This window comes from Talpa europaea (assembly GCF_964194135.1).
Source record: "Talpa europaea genome assembly, chromosome: 7".
Lineage (NCBI taxonomy): Eukaryota > Metazoa > Chordata > Mammalia > Eulipotyphla > Talpidae > Talpa > Talpa europaea.
The window spans coordinates 97,115,708-97,137,721 of NC_140074.1; the positions used below are offsets into that span (position 1 = coordinate 97,115,708).

A 22,014-nucleotide genomic window follows, 5' to 3' on the forward strand; every position below is an offset into this window, starting at 1 on the left:
GTCAAGACCATGTGACTTGTTTGGCTTTTTTATTGGGAGAGTATAGTTCTTTGGCCTGCAGAAAGTGCTGAGTGACCTTTCAGACCTTTTTTTTTTTTTTTTTCTTTTGAAACCAAGCTTTAAAATACACTTAATGAGAGGTGGCTTTAGAACATGTTTAGTGGAGAGCATTGCACCAGTCACCACATGAGGTGAAAAGCCACTTCTGATGAATGCCGGAGTACACATACACTCATTATTTCAAATGCCTCATGGGGAAAAATCAATGGAAACGAATCTTATTTAATTTGTTTATTCTGGATATGGCCATAGAATGTTGGTAACAACCAAAGAGTAATGACCGACTGGGTATCTTAACTGATTTGTAAGCTGAAAGTAATGGTATGTGGAATCCTGCTGGATAAGGTGCCTCTCCCAGTGCTTTATTTATTTATTTTTTTAACATCCCTTTTAACTTGGTCTGAGATTGATTGAGACATTATCTTGGACCTTGGAAGCTGTGAGCCATATTGGGGAATGACAAACACTTGTTGACAGCTTTGAGAAGATGGATGGAAAAACAAAGTTCACATGTTTGTTTTTCTATTGAGTTTTAAGAAAATGTCACTCTCGTTATTTAATACATGGAAGGAAAAATTTGCACCTCATTATCAAATTCAATTATTTCCTGAACCTGACTTACAAACATCTCTATAATACACTACTTTTGCATAGGGTATAATTTATCAAGGTAGAAATAGGAAGTGCCTCACTTCGGCCAAGTTATAGTTTTATCTGCTTTTGGTATCTGTGTGTTGTTTTAGCTTACAGAATTCAATAGTATCATAAGTGTATACTGACTTAGAGGATTAATGAGTATGTTTTATATCTGAGCATCATCTCTTTGTAGTAGTAATAATAATCTAATATAAGATCATGATATAACAGAAGAGCACAAATCTCATAATAGACATCTGATAAATAATTTTTATGGTAATAGTTCCATGTGTCTTCATCATGTGGCTACAAGGGGGAAAAAATGATCCATTTACTACGCTATCAAATACAACTATTAAATTGATTCCCAAGCTGATTAGACAAAGATTAATATGAATTATTTATTGTGTTTCTATTGGTTAATGCCTTTTAGATAGTTAAGCTAGGAATATCCTTTCTACCACAGGCAAGTTATTTTATACTTATGATGTGAGAAATGAAATGATTTGGGGTTGTTAGTTTTATAGTAAGTTCTAAATAATTTTACTACATCCGTCTGCTGGACATTTTCCTATTTCTCCAAGAAATAGAATTTTTCTTTCCTAGTAAATATGCTTGTAATTTGAGTTTGGGATACTGTGTCACTGTGCCTCCCCACCAACCCCCTTCCCTTGCACATAGGATAGTTGCCTCATGATGGTTCTGCACTTTTCTTCTGAGTTTTCAGGTAATAAAAGCCAGGGCTTCTGGCACCATTTTTCCTGTTTCATGTGAAGAGCCTGTATGTAGGAGAACACCATGCAGATTGAAGAAATAGAGCCAAATCATGATAGCACATTTGACATTGAATCCAGTCATTCCTAAAACTAAGAGTAAGCCTGTTATAAGAGAGAAAACCCCATCTTCTTTGAGCTAGTTTGGGTTGTATTTCCCTCATTTACAACCCCAAGATCTGAGTAACGTAACATATCATAGGACTGCTGGAGGGTAAGAAATGTGAGGGAATAGATGACTGCCTGGAGAGAAGATGGTGAGGTAGGGAACCTGAATAAAAAAGGAAAAGTTTAAAATGAAAACAATTCCAAAAGACTGATGGATTTTTCTGAGGAAAAGAGACTGAAAGTAAAACTTCTTTTGAAAATGTAATATGACCAGAAAAGAAGTTGTTTGCTGAAGGTATTACTCACTTCTGTGCAATCCACATCACTCTTACCTTTGAAATGTGTACAGTGTTTGCATATTAGGACATTGGAGGCAAGGGCAGAGGTGGAACCTTGGGGGTAATGACCAGTGGAATCAGTGGTCCTTGATTTCCACATCTCGTGTCCTATTTATGGCCACAGTAACCTAAGAGAAAGAGGGACATATTTCCCTTGGTTTTGATTTGTAAAATCCCAGGGAGGGCTTTCAGTGTCCCAGTTTGTATCAGATACCCACTCAGTCACTGTGTCCAGGTATGGGGTGAGAGACTGGTTCTATGTCCACTTGAGACCTCATGAACAGAGCTTCTCAAAGAGGGCAAGGCAAGCACAAGCCTGTCAAGTCAGTGTGACCTGAGTGACTGTCCAAATTGTGTTCCCTGCACCTTGTTACTTCTCCTGGTGTTCGCATTAGTGACAGTGTATTCTATGGGTTGGTAATACTACATTTTATTTTCAACTCAAATGTTTACTTCACTGTTTCAGAAGTAGTTGGAATTAAATGATAATATGAAAAAAATTTTTATAAAGCACAGGGTGGAAAAGCAGTGTAAATCTATCACTTGAATGTGTTGTGTTTTGGAAGTGTGGTTTTTCTATCTCAAGCAAAACAGCTAATGTAACTGAGAAGCATGAAAATACATGAAAAACAAAATAGCATAGTGAGCTCTGATCTCTTGGAGCTAGGAAGAATCATTGCACCCTCACTGAAATGAACCAAGTGAACTTACCATGATAACCATGTTAAGTCTGGTTATCATGATAGTTCTGCCCAGAGGTTGCTTGTCCTGATAACTTAAATCTTCATGGGTGTAGGGTCAGGAATGGACCACAGTGCAGGTTTTCTGATCCCATGCAGACCAGGTAAAGGAGGAGTCAGAGTCCTCAGTGGTTTTGCAGGTTTTTATTTGGGTTCAGCGGGTATGTGGCAGGCAGGGGTGCTGGGAGGCTGGCAGTCCTCCCAGCCCCCAGCAAATCTTCACTCTATCTGGGCTCTCTGGCATTCTCTGCTTCGGCTTCGGCTTCTGCTGCTGGCTCTCCGTGACGCCGCCCTTAAAAGCACAGTCTTAGCCCAGGTGTACCCACTCCAGGTGCCTGCCATCAGGCATGCATTCAGGATCACAGGGTTCCCTCATCTATCCTGATGGCGGGAGGGCAGAAAAGCCTGATATTTTTCCTTACCCTACAATGGGAGTCAGAAACTGCTGCCAACTTACGGTACCCAGGAGTTCAGTTGCATTCTCAGCTTCACTTCCCTTTGGATTGCTGACTTGCCAAAAAGCATGTAAAAGTTAATTTTGTTTTTCACACAGATGAAATAATCATTACAATTTCTGAATTAAGAGAGAGTCTGAGAGAGAGTGTTGTGTGTATGTGACTGTCTTGAGAACTACCAAACTAGTTATTTATATGAGTTTCTGTGTTATTAGATAACACCTTACCAGCATTTAAATAACTTGATTTATAATTGGAATCCTCATTAGTCCTATGAAATTAAATTATTGGGTCGTGAAGGAATGATTATTTCAAAAACCTGTTATTTGTGTTTGACTATTGGGAAAGGAAAGAGATAAAAACAGACAGAACATTTTAATTACATGTAATTTCAACTAATTCAATAAAGATTATAGGCTCATAGCAAAGAATTTTTAAGTTACAAATTATATAATTTTTACTTTTAAAAAATTTATTTATGCATACAAGAACTGGGGTGTAGGCCAGAGGTGCAGGGGATGAGAAGATTCACCAGAGACAGAGTGGAGAAATAGAATGGGTGAATCTACTGAAAAACACTGCTGAAGGGAGCAGCAGATGAGGCAGGATGAGGCAGGAGAGGTCTGCTGCTCCATGTGGGTTAGCTCCCTGGTCAGGGATTGAACTCATGCCACAGTGGCTGGTGATAACTTGATAAGAGCTGATACTTAACCCCTGCCCCACCAGGGAGGCTCCTATATAGAATTTTTTTTTAAAGATTTATTTATTTATGCATACAAGAGCTGGGGTATAGGCCAGAGAAGGGGGGGTGTGTGAAAGGATTCACTAGAGACAGTGGGGAACAGAACAGGCAGATTGACCGAAGTACACTGCTGAGGGGAGCAGTTGGCGAGTCAGGAGAGGTCTGCTGCGCCATATGGGTTGCTCCCTGGCCAGCCGGGGATTGAACTCATGCTGCAGAGGCTTCGGATTCCTTCATAGTGAGGTGCTTAACCCCTTGCGCCACCAGGGAGACCCTATATATAATTTTTATTTATTTATTTTTTTAATAAATTTTATTGTTATATTCCCCATACAATTGCAGCCCCCCCATTCGGACCCCAATCCCTCCCCTCCCGCCCCCGCCCCCGCCCCCCTAAAAGTGTCTCTGGTTCATAGTTTTTTGTTGATTTTGATTTTCACTTTCTTATAGTTATTCATTTTCCTGGTCCCTTATTTAAGTTTTCTAGATTCCTGCTATGAGTGAGACCATCCGGTATTTTTCTTTTTCTTTTTGGCTTATTTCGCTGAGCATGATCCCTTCCAGCGCCATCCATGTTGCTGCAAATTGCATGTGTTTATCTTTTTTGAATGCTGAGTAATATTCCATGGTATATATGTTCCACATCTTCTTGATCCAGTCATCTATTTTTGGGCATTTGGGTTGTTTCCAAAGCTTAGCTATTGTAAACAGTGCTGCTATAAACATAGGGGTGCAGGTGCTCTTTGGAATTGATGTTTCTGTGTCCTTTGGGTAAATACCTAGGAGTGGAATTGCTGGATCATATGGAAGCTCTATGTTTACTAGGTCCAGAAATCTCCACACAGCTCTCCACAGTGGTTGGACCAGTTTGCACTCCCACCAACAGTGCAGAAGAGTTCCTTTTTCTCCACACCCTCGCCAGCATTTGTTGTTGCTAGTTTTTTTAATATGTGCCATTCTCACTGGTGTAAGATGGTATCTCATGGTAGTTTTGATTTGCATTTCCCTGATGGCAAGTGATGTTGAACATTTTTTCATATGCCTGTTGGCCATTTGCATTTCCTCTTCAGAGAAGTTTCTTTTTAGCTCTTCTGCCCATTTTTTGACTGGATTATTTTCTTTGTTGTTGAGTCTCATCAGCTCTTTGCAGATTTTTGTGATCAGTCCTTTATCATTAGTGTTGGGTGCAAAAATGTTCTCCCAGTCGGTGGGGTTTCTCTTTGTTTTTGTTATTGTCTCTTTTGCTGTGCAGAAGCTCTTTAATTTGATGTAGTCCCAGCTGTTTATCTTTGCCTTCACTATCACTGCTTTGGGTGATGTGTCTGTAAAGATGTCTTTGATGTGCAGATCACGTAGTGTTTCGCCTATATTTCCTTCTATATATTTTATGGTTTCAGGTCTTATGTCTAGTTCTTTAATCCATTTTGAGTTGATTTTTGTGTATGGTGTGAGGTAGTGGTCAAGCTTCATTCTTTTGCATGTAGCGACCCAGTTTTCCCAGCACCATTTATTGAACAAACTTTCTTTGCTCCAATGCATAGTCTTTGCTCCTTTGTCAAAGATTAGTTGACCATAAATCTGTGGGTTTATTTCTGGATTTTCTATTCTATTCCATTGGTCTGTATGTCTGTTCTTGTTCCAATACCATGCAGTTTTGATGATTATGGCTTTGTAGTATAGTTTGAAGTCTGGGAGTGTGATGCCTCCATTCCCTTCTTTTTTTTTCAGGAGAGCTTTGGCTATTCGGGGTTTTTTGTGATTCCATATGAATTTCATCAATAATTGTTCTATTTCTTTGAAGAATGACATTGAAATTTTGATTGGAATAGCATTGAATCTGTATATTGCTTTTGGAAGGATGGCCATTTTAATCATGTTTATTCTTCCAATCCACGAGCAGGGGATGTCTCTCCATTTCTTTGTGTCTTCTTCTATTTCTTTTAACAGTGTTTTATAGTTTTCTTTGTATAGGTCCTTTACCTCTTTTGTTAGATTTATTCCCAAATATTTGATTTTTTTTGTTTCAATAACAAAAGGGATGGTTTTTTTGATTTCTTCTTCTTCAGATTTATTGTTTGTGTATAGGAAGGCTACTGACTTTTGCGTGTTGATTTTGTATCCTGCCACTTTACTGAACTGATTGATGAGTTGAATTAGCTTTTCTGTGGAGTTTTTGGGGTTCTCTATGTATAATATCATATCGTCTGCAAATAGTGATAGTTTGACTTCTTCTTTTCCTATTTGGATTCCTTGGATGTCTTTCTCTTGTCTTATTGCCCTGGCTCCTATATATACTTTTTAAATGCATGTAGCAAGTCTATAAATATACATTTTTAGTTGCATTGTGGATACTGTGTAAGAAGGCAAGAGCAGGAGCCTATAAATAAATTATAGACTTTTAATAAATTGAATGCATATTTGCATTGTTCTCAATTAAGAATTATAAATTCATATACATCGGTAAGCCTACCATTTAGATCATTAGATAAATGAACATATTGAAGAAAAATACTTAGAAACGTTGATACTGTCAGACCCACTATGAGTGATGTAAGAGATGTATATAACAATAAGGCCTAATATGATCGTAAAATTACAGTGTCTGTACAAGGCTCTTGCTCTGCACCTGGTGCTGGGCCTGAGGCAAGCAGAGCCCACAGTCAGGAAAGTGGAGCAGAGCAAGAACAACCTGGAATTCACAAGAATGAGTGACAGCTCTTGAGAAGAAACTGTCACACATACCTATCTCCTGCCACCTCCAAGTCTGCAACTTCAATGATACGGTGACCCTCTGAACCCGGGTGTAGGGTAAGGAAAAATGTCAGGCTTTTCTGCCCTCCGGCCATCAGGATAGATGATGGATCCTTGCGGTCCTGAATGCATGCCTGATGGCGGGCACCTGGAATAGGGTGTGGGCCTAGATAGAGGGGATTCACCTGGCCTAAGACTGGGCTTTTAAGGGCGACATCACGGGGACGCTAGCAGAAGCCGAAAGAGAAGCCAAGAGAGAAGCAAGGAAGCAGAAGCTGAGAAAAGGCCGGAGAGCCCAGAGTGAAGACCTGCTGGGGACTGGGAGGCCTGCCAGCCTACCGGCCCCCCAGCACTCCTGCCTGCCGTGTACCGGGTAAATCCCAATAAAAAGACCTGCAAAAAGCCACTAAGGACTCTGACTCCTCCTTTACCCGGTCTGCATAGGATCCTAGAAAACCTGCTCTGTGTCCATTCCTGCCCCTACACCGGGCATGTCACCATGGAGCAGCACATAGACTTGACCCAAATTATGGGGCGTGAAAGAGTTTGGGGATCAGCTACAGCTCAAGGAGATGTGGCAGGGGCTGGAAAAACTAAACTCAATGCTGCCCCAGACCAATAAGCGGATCCAACTGATCCACAACACTTGTCTGTAGGCTGCAGTCCTGCCTGATCTCACACAACTTTCAAGCATATAGATGCCTGCGGCTTCATTTCTAGCTCCCAAACCTCACGCCAGGATCCTTGCCTATTCCTGACCTACAACTAGGCAGTAAAGGGTCTTGTGGACAACATAGTTCCAAATTAGCTAACTTGACTCAACACAAAACTATTATAGTTCACCCTTGTGGGCTTAAATGAAATGAATCCAATAACTAACCTGAAATTGGGGCCTCCCTGGTAGTGCACAGAGTTAAGACGCAATGTATGAAGCTATCCGCAGCCACTGCAGCAAGAGTTCGATCCCCGGCTGGGGAGCTACTCACATGGCTCAGCAGACCTCTCCTGGCTCACCCGCTGCTCCCCTCAGCATTGTATTTCAGTCAGTCTGCCTGTCCTGTTCCCCACTCTGTCTCTGGTGAATCCTCTCAAACACCCCTCCCCGCACCTCTGGCCTGTACCCCAATTCTTGTATGCATAAATAAATAAATATTAAAAAAAAATAAATAACCTGAAATGACCAAGGGAAGGACAAAAGTAATTTTATTAGACAATAATAAATGCTATTAATTAAACGTTACTTACCAGATGCCTTAAACTCTAAGGATAGATTCTAAATTTCTCTAGTAGTTCAGGATAATTTTTTTATTTCATTCTAACATTTATTTAATAGATGTACTTAGTAACATTCACTAAATAGCATTTACTTAATAATACTTGATGACTTGAAAGTATAGTAGAATGTTACTTATTTCTGGGCTTGCTTTTTAGGACCAGTATTTTTTCCCTAACATTTGGGGATATCTACTGAGTACAATTTGCAGTACAAAGACCTTTGGTTTTATATAGACATGAATAAGAAATTACCCCTATCGTTTTGATTTATTCAAACCAAGTATTTCCAAAATCTGTTAAATGTATTTTTCTTGAAAAATATCTTCATGGTGAAGTAAGTTTGGGGAACACTGGCTAAGTAATGTTCATTTGATTTCTCAAGCCTTTATTACACAATAGATTTGACCTTGGAATCATTCTTTAAGAGCAACTGTAGGGATTGTTAGGGAACGTAGTTGGGAAATACTGCCATAGACCTTTGGTTGAACTCTTTATTTCATCTATTGATTTGCTTCAAGTCAAAAGTATTCTCAAATGATAACCTATCAGCACATTCTTGAGCACGCTTCTCTACCAAAGAGAGGTTACAAGTCAGAGAGATCGCTAACAGATTTAAGAACATGCTGTGCATTTGGCAAGTTCTTAGAACATGAGTTTTGGTGTTCTTCTGTACCTTGTCCTGTAATAAACAGGAAGCAGTACTTCATTGTTAGGGTGGTCCTACCAATCTGTCCAACAGGAAGGGTTTGAGAGGGCAAAGAGTTGCTGTTTATGATACTGGGAGCTCAGGTATAAAGGAGAATTATCCCAGACAGAGAGGGATGTTATCCTCATCCCAGCACATAAGCTCAACAGTTGTGTGCAGTTTCATTTGGACTCTTAATTACTTTAGCCCTGTTCTTGACATCAGTAGCCCATTTCCCAGGGTTGATTGATTTTTGGTTGATTCACAGGCTTTAGGATCAAGAAAAGGTTCTGAAATCGTTTATTAATGCTTTAAACCTGAAACAGTGACTTTGAAGAATACAATTGTATACCTAATGGTAGTTTTCAAAATGGGTAAAAATGGAACTGTGCATATTCTTGACAGCTAAATGCATATAAGTTTTAACATGTGTCTCTCCCAGAGAATTTTTCTTCAAAGAATCCCAAAAGTATTAGTTTACATTATCAAAATCAGTTTATTGTAGAACTAAAGGAGAGAAGAATTTGGATTACCTATTTAATGTTTTCTCTTTTTCCTTTAATCTTTTTACAGTTTTTTGAGGTGCCATTTGATTCAAACATGAATAGGACAAAGAACAGACCTCTGGTTCGTGGACAGATCAGGTAAAATCATAAACATGTCTCTCCCACCTTATAGAATATTCATTTGTTTGTTCATCCTGAGTCATTTCCCCGTCTTGCCCCTTGAATCTTGAAGTAAGACTAACAACACACTCTCAAAGGAACATATTGCTGTGGATTTTTCAACTCCAGCCACAATGTTCTATAGAGCATTTAAAATGGATGTAAGATTTGCAGTTTTGTTGTGGGAGTAACTTGTGATAGATTTTTTATTAAATTCAATTTTGAGACAGGGACTTGTTTCACTTGTAGTGACTAAAGATAAAATCATTCCATTAACACAAATGATTTCAGACAAATCCATATCGAGTCTCAGAAGAAAGATATGTCTGAAGCCTTATTTTTTCAGATAAACTGATACTGCTGTTATATGCCGAGTGAAGAACCGCCTCCATTACTCTCCTTCTCTCTAAATCCAATTAAGTAGAACTAAAAGGCATATAAATATTTTAATATCACTAATGGTTAATAATTAAGCATTTCACTTCCTGCAGTCTTCAAAACCAGCATTTTAAAATATATATATTTTTAATCAATAGATAGCACAAGGCAAGAAGAATAAATAAGCGCCAACTAGTTTATAGAGACTATTCTAAATCAGTGAATCCTTTCTTCTTATTTCCAGGCAGTGCCCACATGCAGCTTAAAATTCATTCGGGTATCACTTGTGGATCAAATAAACACATATCTTAAGTAAACCAATAAAGAAAACCAAAGGAGATACAGTAATATAAGTCTGTATAAAAATGATTAGCTGGTTTTCGCCATTCAGTTCTTAAAATGAATTTAAAATATTGAGAAGGGTAATAGAACCAGATGAAAACATATAGGAAAAGAAATTTCATGTCTACTGATTTGAGTTTCTTTTTTTGAAATTTAAATAAAGGTACAGAAAGTGTCAAGAGTACTTTTATTTGAGGAAAGTTGCTTTGGAAGGGTGATGCAAACTTGAACTCATCTTAAAAGCTAAATGTTGCTCTTGCCACTGGTCATAACACGGGTATGTTCTTACTTCTCTGGAAATTCTGTCCAATTGTATTCCCTCAGTGAAATCATACTGTTCTTTGGAATTGGGGGAAGTGCAGGGACAGGCCCAGCAAGCTTCCATTAGGCCTATAACTTGACAAAGGCCCATGGTTCTGCTGTAGTGCATTTTACTTTGCCCAGTGTGATCATTTCTTGCACTTGGGAAAGCCAGGTTTGTCAGTATATCCAGGAGGGAGGAGCAGCATAGCTTTGGTGGTTGATGTTGGCAGTGCCCTTCTTTGAAAAGGAGAGCAGCTGCAGTACAAATATTAGTCTTGTTAAGCTCATGACTTTGTCTTTTACTGGGAAGATAATTCAGGTAGAATCACATTCATGAGAATAAACATTAGTTATCAGTTTAGAGGGCAGATTGTAGACTCACATTTTCATATCAATAGTTAGGATGTATTTTATTAAATAAGTTCAAGTAGCTGTTGTAACCAGTGTCGAAATCTTGCTTTGGTAAGCATAGATATAAACCTAAAGACTTTATAATAGTGCCAGTTAGTATTTTATATAATAAATTATTATCTACTGCAGAGATATTTTATAAGACCATAGGGTGGTAGTAGAAAGTCTTACAAACTCTCCATTAATGTGAATTTCTCATGCTTTTAACAGGGATTGGACATTTAAGTACAAAACATAGCCAGTTTATTTTGAAATTCTCATTTGATTTGTGCTGAGATGATTTGGTGAATCTCTAAAACTTCATAGACTTAGTTCACAAGTTGGCATGTAAATTGTGAGTCTCTGTCACTGTTGAGAGACAGCATTATAATAAATCTGGAAAAGAAATCCCTGAAATTTTTTGTTTTAGCCTTTGTACCTGCCTTGGTGTCTGTCCATTCTAAAGTTATACTATTAACATGTATGGAGAAAACATTGTATTTTTCAAGTAACTTCAGTCTGTTTTGAAGATTTTTTTTTTTTAAATGAACGAAATCATATTCTAAGGAGTTAAAATAATGTGGTGACACTTAAGGGAAAAAAAAAAATGTATGGGTAGGCTCTGATTTTTTGAGGACTGGGGAAGCACCCTTGAGGAGCTGTGCTTGTGTGGCCCGTGGGTGCCATTGTACTTATGCATGGCTGCCATTCTCTGAGCTGTCAGCCCTCTCTTCTAGGAAATTGGAGCAGCAAGGTCTGGTCACTGACCACCTTACAGAACTGATACAGAAGATAGAACTATTTTTGCTAATTTCATTTATCCTTCATTCCAGAAAGGAATAGAGGTGTCATTAAAATACCTTTAGTAAAATAGAGAAATTGATAACGAAAGTCAGGGTTATGGAAAACATGATTTGACAAGAAAAGCTTATCAAATTCACATAGTTAATAAGGTTGAACTCTAAATTTCATTGTTTTGCTTGGCGAAATCACAGTGACTTCATAATGATAAGATTAACATGTTACACTTATTTAATTCTTCCTTATGTACCATGACTTTAATGTACGTGAATTCCCCTTAATACTCAGTTGAGAGAAATGAGGAGCCAAGTATTGTTTATAAATAAGTGACAGAATCAAACTTTGGCCTATTTGACTCCACACCCTGAGTTGCTACAACTACACTAAAGAGACTTCAAAAAGTCTCTTTGTCCATAAAAAGAAAACACTTTAGGAGACTAAATTTCTGCCTCTTCTTATAAAATAAGGGGACACTTGGTAATGCTGTTAATGGAATATTCTCAGCAATTTCTATGAATAGCATATTTCTAAGCTCAGTGTAAACCAATGACAAAATTGGTTTTGAGACAGTTCCCAGTGGAACCATTTAGAGGGGGTCTCATTGTAGCAAGGTGGGGAAGAAGCTTGGCCAGGAATTGAAGCTCAGAATGAATCTCTAGTCATTCAACTTGATCCGGAATTAAACTGAGGTGGTATAAAAATGGAGAAAGAAGGCACCAGTGCTTGGTGTGTCTTAGGTGATGGCTAGGGTGACAGAGATGACAGGGTAAATGCTCTGTCACATGGTCTGAGTGCCACGTGGGCAAAAGGTCTAATGCTTATATCTTTGGTCAATGCCTGTTGTTTTATCAGATTTATCGGGAGCATACCCTCTTATTCTCAACAATGTCCATTTGGGATGATAACTATATGGCATTCTATATAAAGAGAATAGTGGTGATAACTATGATGTTCACAGAATTTCCTTATTTTTAAAATTATTTCATATAAATTATATATACATATATATTTTTTTACTTTTTGCCTGGAAGATCTGAGGTGTAGGCCAGAAGTGCCGGGAGAGGGAGGCGAGAGGGTTCACCAGAGACACAGTAGGGAGCAGAACAGGCAGATTTTACTGAAATACACTGCTGAGGGGACCAGCAGGCAAGACAGGAGAGGTGTGCTGCACCATATGTGGGTAGCTCTCTGGCCAGGGTTCGAACTTAAGCCATAGTGGTGATAGCGTTGAGATTTAACCCCTAGGCCACCAGGGAGGCCCACTATTTCATACAAATTCTAATTGCTTATATTGCCTAGAAGAGAAAAAAAGAACAAAGATGAAAAATATGGCAGATCTAAATCAGTCTGTGGATAGACATTATAAATAAAACAGACCTCTTTAAATCGCTTTTTAAAATGGGCACTCAAGCTCTTTGTTTTCTTATAAATCAGAAAAAGATAAATAAGGTTGATTGATTTGTTTGGACATTTCTGACATAAAATGTCATGGCTCCGAATGATGGTTTGAGGAAGGAGTTATGCTTAGAGTTCTCATTCCTTGGTAAGGAACACACCTTAGAATTTATATGTCTTATATCAAGTACTCACACTGAAGGGTGAGGAAATCCACTTAAGAGGTTGAATCTGCAAACTCAAAGTCATGTAGTGAAGGCAAATGTCAGAGAAGTTTACCTTCTTATTAGAAAGCCAGATTCAGCATAATCCAATTTTAGTTTGGTAACGGAAAAAAGTTAATTGGCAATTAAAAAATACATAATAGAAAACTTCTCACTCTTAGATATTCTTCATATGTAATCATAGTCTACTGAGAAATGTTTCTAACCTACTCTAAGCCTGGGAAACTGATTGAGTTACTTTTTCCATCCTACTGCTTCCTCACATGTAAAATGGTATCATAATTCCTACTTTGTTTATAACATTTTTGTGGAGATAACAATACGATCAATAAAATTATGTAAAGAGAATTGTATTGGTGGGGAACAGACCTAAAATTAAAGAAATGCAGAGTAGTTTGCAGAACTTTCTTCTGTTTTCAAAATTTGCCTTAAAAGATAAATATTTTAATTATTACCAGGCAATAACATAAAAAAGAAATTGAGATTAATTTTAAGGAATGAAAACAAGCAAAACACATGGCAAATAAGAGAACTCAGAAAGTAAAAGTTGTATGTTTCCGTTATTATGCTTAAGTTTCCACTCAATGGAAAGTGGGGATTGCAAGTTATCGAATACTTCATTCATGTGTTGTCATCAGCACACCTTATATGGAGAATGTTGTCCCTGTGGAGAAGTGTGCTAGCTGCGGTTACTACAGAGAGGTAAATCACATGGTCTCCATTCTCTTACAATCATGTTGAGAAGGCAACTCACATATGTAACAGCCCAAAATCTAACAAAGATATTTTTTGAATGTGTCTACCAGCCAGGCACCTGCTACAGGAGTGGAAGGTGCAGAGGTGACCAGACATACTTCTGTCTGTAGTGGGCACCACTTAGTTAAATATCTTCCATATTTTCTAGTAAATTCTGTAATAGCTACATGCTACATGCTACATGGGTGACGTGGTAACACAAAGAGGAAGACCTAACATTGAACTAGAAGGTCATGGGTGACTTGTCAGTGAGAATGATGTCCTCAAACTGAAAACCAACGGATGAGAAGAGCTCAGCCACTCTGGCTGTGTCCTGTCTCTGCTCCTTTGTTGGTTATCCTCCTCCTCATCTCCTTCCCTGAAGATACTACACTCTACACGCTCTGTCCCTTCGGTCTAGGTCTCTCTTCAAAAACTAGACCCATGGGATGCCCCCGTAGGCATCTCAGGTTCCTTTAAGTGTGCACACCAGTTCAGCGTTTTCTCTCCCAAACCTCCTTCTATACTTGTTAGTTTACATCCCAGTGTCACACATCTATGTGTCATTCAAAACCGTCTTTTCCTCTCACACTTCATCTAATTATTCAACAAGCCTTTTCAACCTCCTGAAAGCCCTGTAATCTGTGCCCTCTCACCCCGCTGCTTTAGTTTCAGACCTTCGTCAGTCCTGCATAGGCTGTTATGCCAGCTGCTTTCTCTCCCTTCCCTTCCACCCTCTTTCCATCTGTCTTCCATGTAGCTGGTGGATAGGTCCTCCTTAAATGATCACATTTGGTTTCGGGCCTAGATGCTTTTTGGGTCTTCCAAATATATTTAAGAAAAATATTTGTTTTAAATTCTTTGCTATGTTACAGAGGTCTTTCAGAGAGTCTCATCCTTCCCAGTCATCCCAACTGCTGGTATTTTCACCACTGTCAGGCTTTCTCTCATCTACCAAGTATGCCAGTACTGCCCTTCCATTGCCTGGGTAGGTTTTATGGCAAGCATTGCTTCCTCTGGACAGGGTAGCTATTACCATGCTTCAGGGAGGTGGTGGTAGATGTTTTGTCTTGGCACAACTCAGCATATTACATAATATCTGTTTCCTTGTGCCACTTTCTCTATTATGGTATGACTTCTTCCAAGACCAAGACAGATTGACTCTGTCTCTCTTTCTCTCCAATGCCAAGGATCATTTAGATAACCACATATTAACTGAAGACCTAATATCTAGTAGGTGCCATTTTTAATGCTATGATACAGCATTGAGCAAAACAAATAAAATCCCTCATATCGTAGAACATTTCTGCCAACCATCACTTCTGGCAGATCACTGATGCTTGATGAGGGTTTGGTGGATGGATGGGTGGATGAATGGACGGATGGAGAGATGTTAGAGAAGTAGAAGTGAGATAAGGCAAAGGCGTGAATACATGACATAGGCGTCAAGGCTATCAGCCTACCATTGTGGCTGAAGTGGAGAATTCATGAGAAGAGAAAGAGGTGGCTTGAAAGAGAGAGTGTATAGGCACAAATGAGATAGGTAGAGAATAAAGCCAAGGCCATACCAAGCAAAGACAAGCATGCTGAGCAAAGGTACAAAGAGGGAGTGTAAAATACATATTTAAGGATAAAAACAAATGACCCAGCTGGGCTTGGAGTAAAGGATTTATGCAGAAAGTAATTAGGAAATGAAGCTGGGAAGAAGGTTTTTGGAAAATGTATCTGCCAGACTAAGTTGTGATGTATCTGCCAGACTAAGCTATTCTGTAAGAGTCAGGCCATGATCTGTGTTGTTCTGGAGCTCCTGACACAAGGCACAAAAAAGAAATGAAAGATGAATATATTACAGAAAGGAAGAAGACAGCATTGTTGTTTACATAGAAAATTCAAATGAATGTTACAAAGCTACTAGAACCAGTAAGTGAATGTAGCAGGGCTGACAGTCTGAGCTGTGCACTGTGAGACGGGGCTAGGCAGAGAACCCTTAGATACTAACACCTTTTCTCTGAAATGTTCCCATCTGTTTTCTACATCTCTGCCTTTTTGCTGAGCTCTTAAATGCTGCAGCTCTTTGTGCAAGTACCACATAATCCATGATGAGGTAGAGTAGCAAAGGAGATAGAGAACATAACCCTGAAGAAGTTGCAGCCCCACTGTGCAGTTGACTCCTCAGCCAGTGCTTATGTCAGACCAGGATGGTGTAACCCCTGCAGGGAAACAGGTCCTTAGAATTCTCCTCCTCTCCTACTGACAGCATCTCCAAGGCAGAGTAGCTTGTGTGCCCAGCCGTCGTCTTTTGTTCTCTCTCTTAATATAATATAACATAATATAACTCTTAATATGATTCTTAGACGTCAGCGGACTGAGTCATTCTATTCCAGAACTATCCACATACAACTGTGCGTATACTGTGCAGTTGACGATATATTTTCCTCTCAGGGCTGACCTGGATAAACAAAATGAGCTGCAGCCCTACTGTGTTGCAAGAAAAAAGAGATGCATCTGTTCCGCTCATGGCCTGGTCTTTGAACGCCAGTCTTAGTGCCACTTGCTTTTCTTGTGTCAGGTGATGGAGAAAGTGGCATTGAATATATTTAATAAATTGGGAATAGTAAGTTAATTGACTTTCTGAAATAGTTACAGTAAAAACATACCCTTGCCATTTTAGGTACTAGAAATGTTACATAGTTTCCCAGGAGATCTTTACCTGTAAAATATCATTTAATAAGAATAAAATCTATGAAATTGTATCATTCTGTATTTTATTTTTCCAATGAGAATACAGGACAGTACTTTTAATTAATTATCTGTTGATTACCTATATAAAGTACCAATTCTGTATGTTTAAGGTCTCACAGTTTAAACATTGCAATTGTCAACGGTTTGGGAAAATGCCACTTTTCCTATTTTCCTCATTCATGGGATAAAAAGGCATTTTTATACTAAGACAATATGCTTAAATTTATCCTAACTCTTGTGGGGACACAAGAAGTTATCATTCTGATTATCTTTCCTAGAGAACGCTGCAGCTTTGCAATAATTGCAGGTGGTTAATAGAAACATCCTTTTGCAGTTTCTGTTTACCAAATGTAATTCCTGCGGAGACACTTGACCCCTTGGCTTTCTGCTTTTTACTTCAGCTCTGGGACCTTTATGGTAGAATTATTTATCAGAGTCTTTAATGGCTTGGGAGCCACTTGATGAATTTGAGTACATTGTGCCTCCCATCACTTAGGAAGCATCCCAGATGCTCGTGTATGAGCCTGGAGTCATGGTGCATTTGGCTAAAGAGCCCTGGCCCCTGCATCTGAGGACATCTGGAGAGGAGCTCCAGGGGGTCAGAATGGCGCTGTTTTAGCGTCTGGTCTTGGCTCCTTACCGCAGAGTTTATCCCTATTAACTTGGAGCCAAACCACTGCATCTGCTCCCCTGAGGCAGAGTGGAAGCACAGCCATGTCACAGCCTGAGGTACCCACAGCTTCTGCTCGTCTAGATGCACATGTCGCTCTAAGACGTAGGAACCCATGGGAGCCTCCCACAGTTCTGCTGTGTGATAGCCTCAGTAGACTTTCCCTTTCTTTCATTCCTTAAACATGATGCAGGTATCCAGTGTCCTTGAACTCCTTCCACTTAACAAAGCTCCTGTCTGCTTGAAGTACTGGTTCTAGTTGAATATAGCAGATTTAATAGCTTCAGGGTGGCCAAGAAAAGGAGTGGTAAGAAGTAAAGTTTTTCGTAAGGTATACCTTAATTCTTCTTAGGAGACTAAGACCATTTATTTTTCCATAGCAGATTTTAGCTGCCAGCATCTTTTACTTATTTCTAGTAGTTGGGGACCTCCAGCACCTTGAGAATCCTTTTTCTACCCTATGGCTTCAAGCTCTAAGAACTAGAGATCTACTTGCCTGAGAGCAGGTGATCAGTGAAGACTCTCCCTGGGATGTCTTGGCACCTCCTCCACCTCCATTACCCCATTGGGTCCTTTTCTTCTGACTTAATATTTCAACCAGTGGTTCTACCTTAAACAAAGCCTGTTAAATCAGCTGCTCCATCTGGTTTTTGCTTTATTTTCTTTTTACAACCATATTTCTGCAGAGAGTGGCCCACTTGCCACTTCACCAGCTACAGTTTAGTTTCCACCCTCACTATTCATCTCTGCTTCTCTCTGTGTTTCCATTTCATTTTTTTCTCTCTGCCGTTTGAGTCTTCTGATCCCACTTTCACTTAAATGGATTCATCATCAAAATGATAGCTTTAGCTTCAGCCCCCCAGGTCTTCCAGCTGAGTTCTCTGTCCCAACTCTAAAGCCTTACAAGAGGAAATTTAATTGCCGAGGGTGGACCAGCTGTTTCATCCTTGACCCAGTCCCCTAGCAAAGGGAAGGAGTGGGGACAATTAAAGGCTGAGGAGGGTGGGAGTTGTAGCAAAAGTACCTAAGGCGGCTCCTTCCGGGGTTGTTTCCATATAACTTGAGCTAGCACTTACTTGGCCAGATGTGCATCTCAAACCCTCATTCTACTTTGTAACTTTCTAACTATAACCAACCCCCCTACCACCAATACTTTATATAGAATTCTTTCCATGATTTGTAGTCAAAGCCTAAGGAGGAGATTCTTAAGTAGAATATTTACTGCCTCTTACATTTTGTCTCAGATGTAGAGATAGATACCCTTTCTCTGTCATCGCTGTATTTGACAATTTTTCTGTAGGAGTGTTTCCTGGGGTTCTGGCAAAGTTGGAGTTTTCTGTTTTTTGTTCCCCTTTGTGTTTTTAGAGAGGACAGAACAATATAGATATTTTTAATCTGCATCTTTATTTTACTTGACATCCTTCAAACTTAAATTTCTATTATATCTTACACATTTTTCTTAAATAATGACCATTTTCCTGGTCCATTTTAATTAAAGTAAATCTTTCTTGAGAATGTCTTTGTCTAATGTTTTCTCTGCATATTTTAAAATTAAATAACTCCTTTCCCCAATTCATTAAGAATTTATTGATTGCCTATAATGTTGCCAGCCCAGTCAGATTTGTTTTTATAGTGCTCAAAAGACTTATAATCTGGGTGAAAAAATTAACCTAAAATGCTAGTAGACAGGACAAAGGCACTCGTAAGTATGAATTAAGAGTGAAGTGAATGAATTGATACAAGCCAGAAGTTCTCTGGAAAGTCAGAGAAAGAGGATGCAGAGAAGGGCAGATGGGACAGTAGAAGCTTCCTGAAGAAATGGGGCCTGCACTGTGCTCTTGTTATTTTTGAAATACATCTGTGTTTTGATTATGTCTCCTTTGAATTATCCATTTCCCAGCTTGATGTTGTTGACAGGAAAATAATACATGTCAGCGTAAGTTTTTCCAACTTAATGGATCAGATGAGAGTGATCTGGGCTGTAGGCAGGAGAGATAGAAGGATAAGAGCAGAGTGAAAGGTTATTTAGAGAGGATAAATTAAAACACTTGGAGTTGGGGTCAGCCAATACCTGTTTTTAAATGAATGATTAAGATTGAGTTTTCGAAATGAAATGAATGGATTGTTTAGTTGGCATTATTAACTTAAAGAACAGGGTTTAGCTTAAGTATTATAGGGATTTACAGAAGACATTTTTCAAATTTACTGAAGGTTTTACCAGTAAGCACTTAAGCAAATGTAAACATTTTGTGGGCTGCAGGGGAGCTGTGGATATTATTCATCACCCAGTCACCCTAGTCTAGCAGATATGCACCCCAGCCAGTTTGAAGCTCTGCAGAGTTTCTGAGGATTGTTATGATTAGTCTCTTGGTGTGTATATATTGCAAATGTAATAAGAACATAAACATTTTATAAGTATAGGAATTTCTTTTTTTAGTGTTAACAGTCATTTGAAGTGGTAGGAAGAACAAATTTGATCTCAGTAGTAGTGGTTATAATGTAGACAACTTTACTTTTAAAATAAAAATTGTGCAGCACTGTGAACAGTGGTATGAAGAGTCAACAGAAAGTGTTTGTGCCTCTTATCAGACTCAATTATTACAATGGGTGAATGAGAGGAATACTAGAATTTTCCAGAGTTAGCATTCCTTTCTCTCAATGCCGTAAAAAGAAAACATGATTATTTTGAAGCATTGTGAGTTTTGAACATTTGCTGACAGCAATCCCAGAGATGAGAAATAGATTCTTTGGTTCCCATGTCCCTTTTTATAACCAGAAAATATTCATATATTCTAAGAAATACAAATATAAGGAATCTACTATCATGTAACTTTGTCACTCACAGCCAATTGAGAAATAAGTCCTAGGAGCAGTAGTCTTAACATAGAGCTCTCTTTGCTTGATTTGTCAAGGTTTGTTATAACCAACATTCTGCACACCAGTGTTAGATACAGGGAACACAGAAGTGACTGGTCCAGAGTCAGGGCCCCACATATATAGATACTGTGTGTGGGATGAGCAGCAAGGCAGCAGATCTGTCAGCATAAGCCTTAAAGTGCTGTGATCGCCGAGGGGCATGTAGACCACCTAGGGGGAGAGGACAGGAGAGAAGGGTCAGGAAAATATTCCTGGAGGGCTTGTTTGCCATCTTACAGGATGAGTAAGCAATGGCCACAGAAAAGACTGAGAAAGTGTTGGTAAGTGGGTGGTAGTGGAGGTGGGGTATATTCTGGGGCAAAGGAGCTTCATACACTTCATGCAATAGATTGTTTCCTTAGACCACAGATTGCATAACAGCAACCAACAGAACCAAATCCTGAAGAGGTTTTGTTTGGCCTGCTGTCCTTTAGGCACTTGTCAATGTTTAAAAAAGAAAATTTTAACAAAAACCCAGATTTTTGGGCATTTACATTCTCCAACATGGTGTCTTCTGGTTAGGACCTCAGTAGCAGTTCTCACAGTCTTCACCACTTCTAATTATTTCTTCTAAATATGCCTTTGCCCCTTTGTATTGCCGGTCTAGTCCCTCTGGACGCCACTGAGCGGGAGCGGGTGGGGCCGGAGATGGAGCTGCCTTGTCTGCGCCTTCATTTCCCCGCAGCTGCACATGCACGCGGCTCCCATGTAGTCTACAGTGCTGCAGGGATGGATAATTTTATTTCCTTGCTTCATTTTTTTGTAAATTGTGTTTTATTAAAGCTTTTCAAAGACTCTTTAAAATTCATTGACCCTAAATTTATGTAGGTGAATAAAGCTGCTTTTTTAAGAGTCCTATAAATTAAATTGGGAGGGGGGTTATGAATTCAACCATTCAGCTCCAAGAGAAAGGAAAAGGATGTAACTCCCATGTGGCAGGCACTAGGTGTTCAGGGAGCTGGGGTTAACAGAGGAATTCAGGAGGGGTCCCTGCCTTCAAAGAGGTTGCACCCTCTACCAGCAACTGGCTTTTCCTAGCTGTGGTCAAACAATAGGGATCTCCTGTCTGTAAAAAGGCCAGAGTCTTTGTACCAAATAGTGTGTCCTTAATTTATGGTGAATTGATGTAGCAACATTCAAGATTAATGATTTACTTTTCCTTAATTACAAGGCTGAATCTCAGAGGTCAACAATAGAGTCAGGTTCATTTGGGTGTTTTTCCTTCCCAGCCTCTCTCTCTTCTCTTCTTCCCAGATTAATGACATTCTTTCAGTTGATTTTCAACATCTCAGATCTGCTTTGTAGTCTTCTTTGAAAAAAAAATAAAATGTTTTTCTTATATACCAGTGTCCCCATGTTCTGAATACAGTCATGCCAAAAGTACTTACTTATTCTTTCATTTCTCTTCAACATGTTTTAAAATTTCTTCTAAAATGTTTTGTTTCCTCATTTTCTTCACATTTTCCATCAATTCTGAATTTACATCAGTCCTCTGCCACCTTGCAGTATCTCTAACTTAAGACTTGTTCAGAAATAGAAAACTCCTAAATAAATTTCTGAGGAAACATTTTCAAAATAATTATCTATAGAAACTTTCCCCCAAAACACAGTCAAAGCTCAAATGTGGGACTTAAGAAGGAAATTAAATTGACTTGGTTTAAGGTTTGGGTTTTCTTTTGCTTTTGAAGAAAGGAAATTATTTTTTGGTAATTTAAAAATTATTTATTCTGGAAGGATGACTAAGAAGTATGAGATTAATTTTTACATAAACCAATTACCTACAGAGTTGCTTAAAATGTAAAGCTCTCTTGATTTAATATAACATTTCACAGATTTCTGTGACACATTACTTAAAACAGAAATACCACATTTCTGTAGTAGGTTATTTAA

General features: G+C 38.9%; 1 protein-coding gene across 2 annotated transcripts in view; it reads left to right on the forward strand.

Moving 5' to 3' along the window:
* COX10 (cytochrome c oxidase assembly factor heme A:farnesyltransferase COX10) overlaps nt 1-22,014 on the forward strand; it is a gene marked incomplete at both ends in the record, with an annotated part of 120,306 nt that overhangs the window by 76,677 nt on the left and 21,615 nt on the right. For both annotated transcript variants that reach the window (XM_084237437.1, XM_084237438.1), the window contains one exon: nt 9,137-9,207. In XM_084237437.1, coding sequence (XP_084093563.1) covers nt 9,137-9,207 — 71 coding nt within the window. The remainder of the gene's footprint in view (nt 1-9,136; nt 9,208-22,014) is intronic.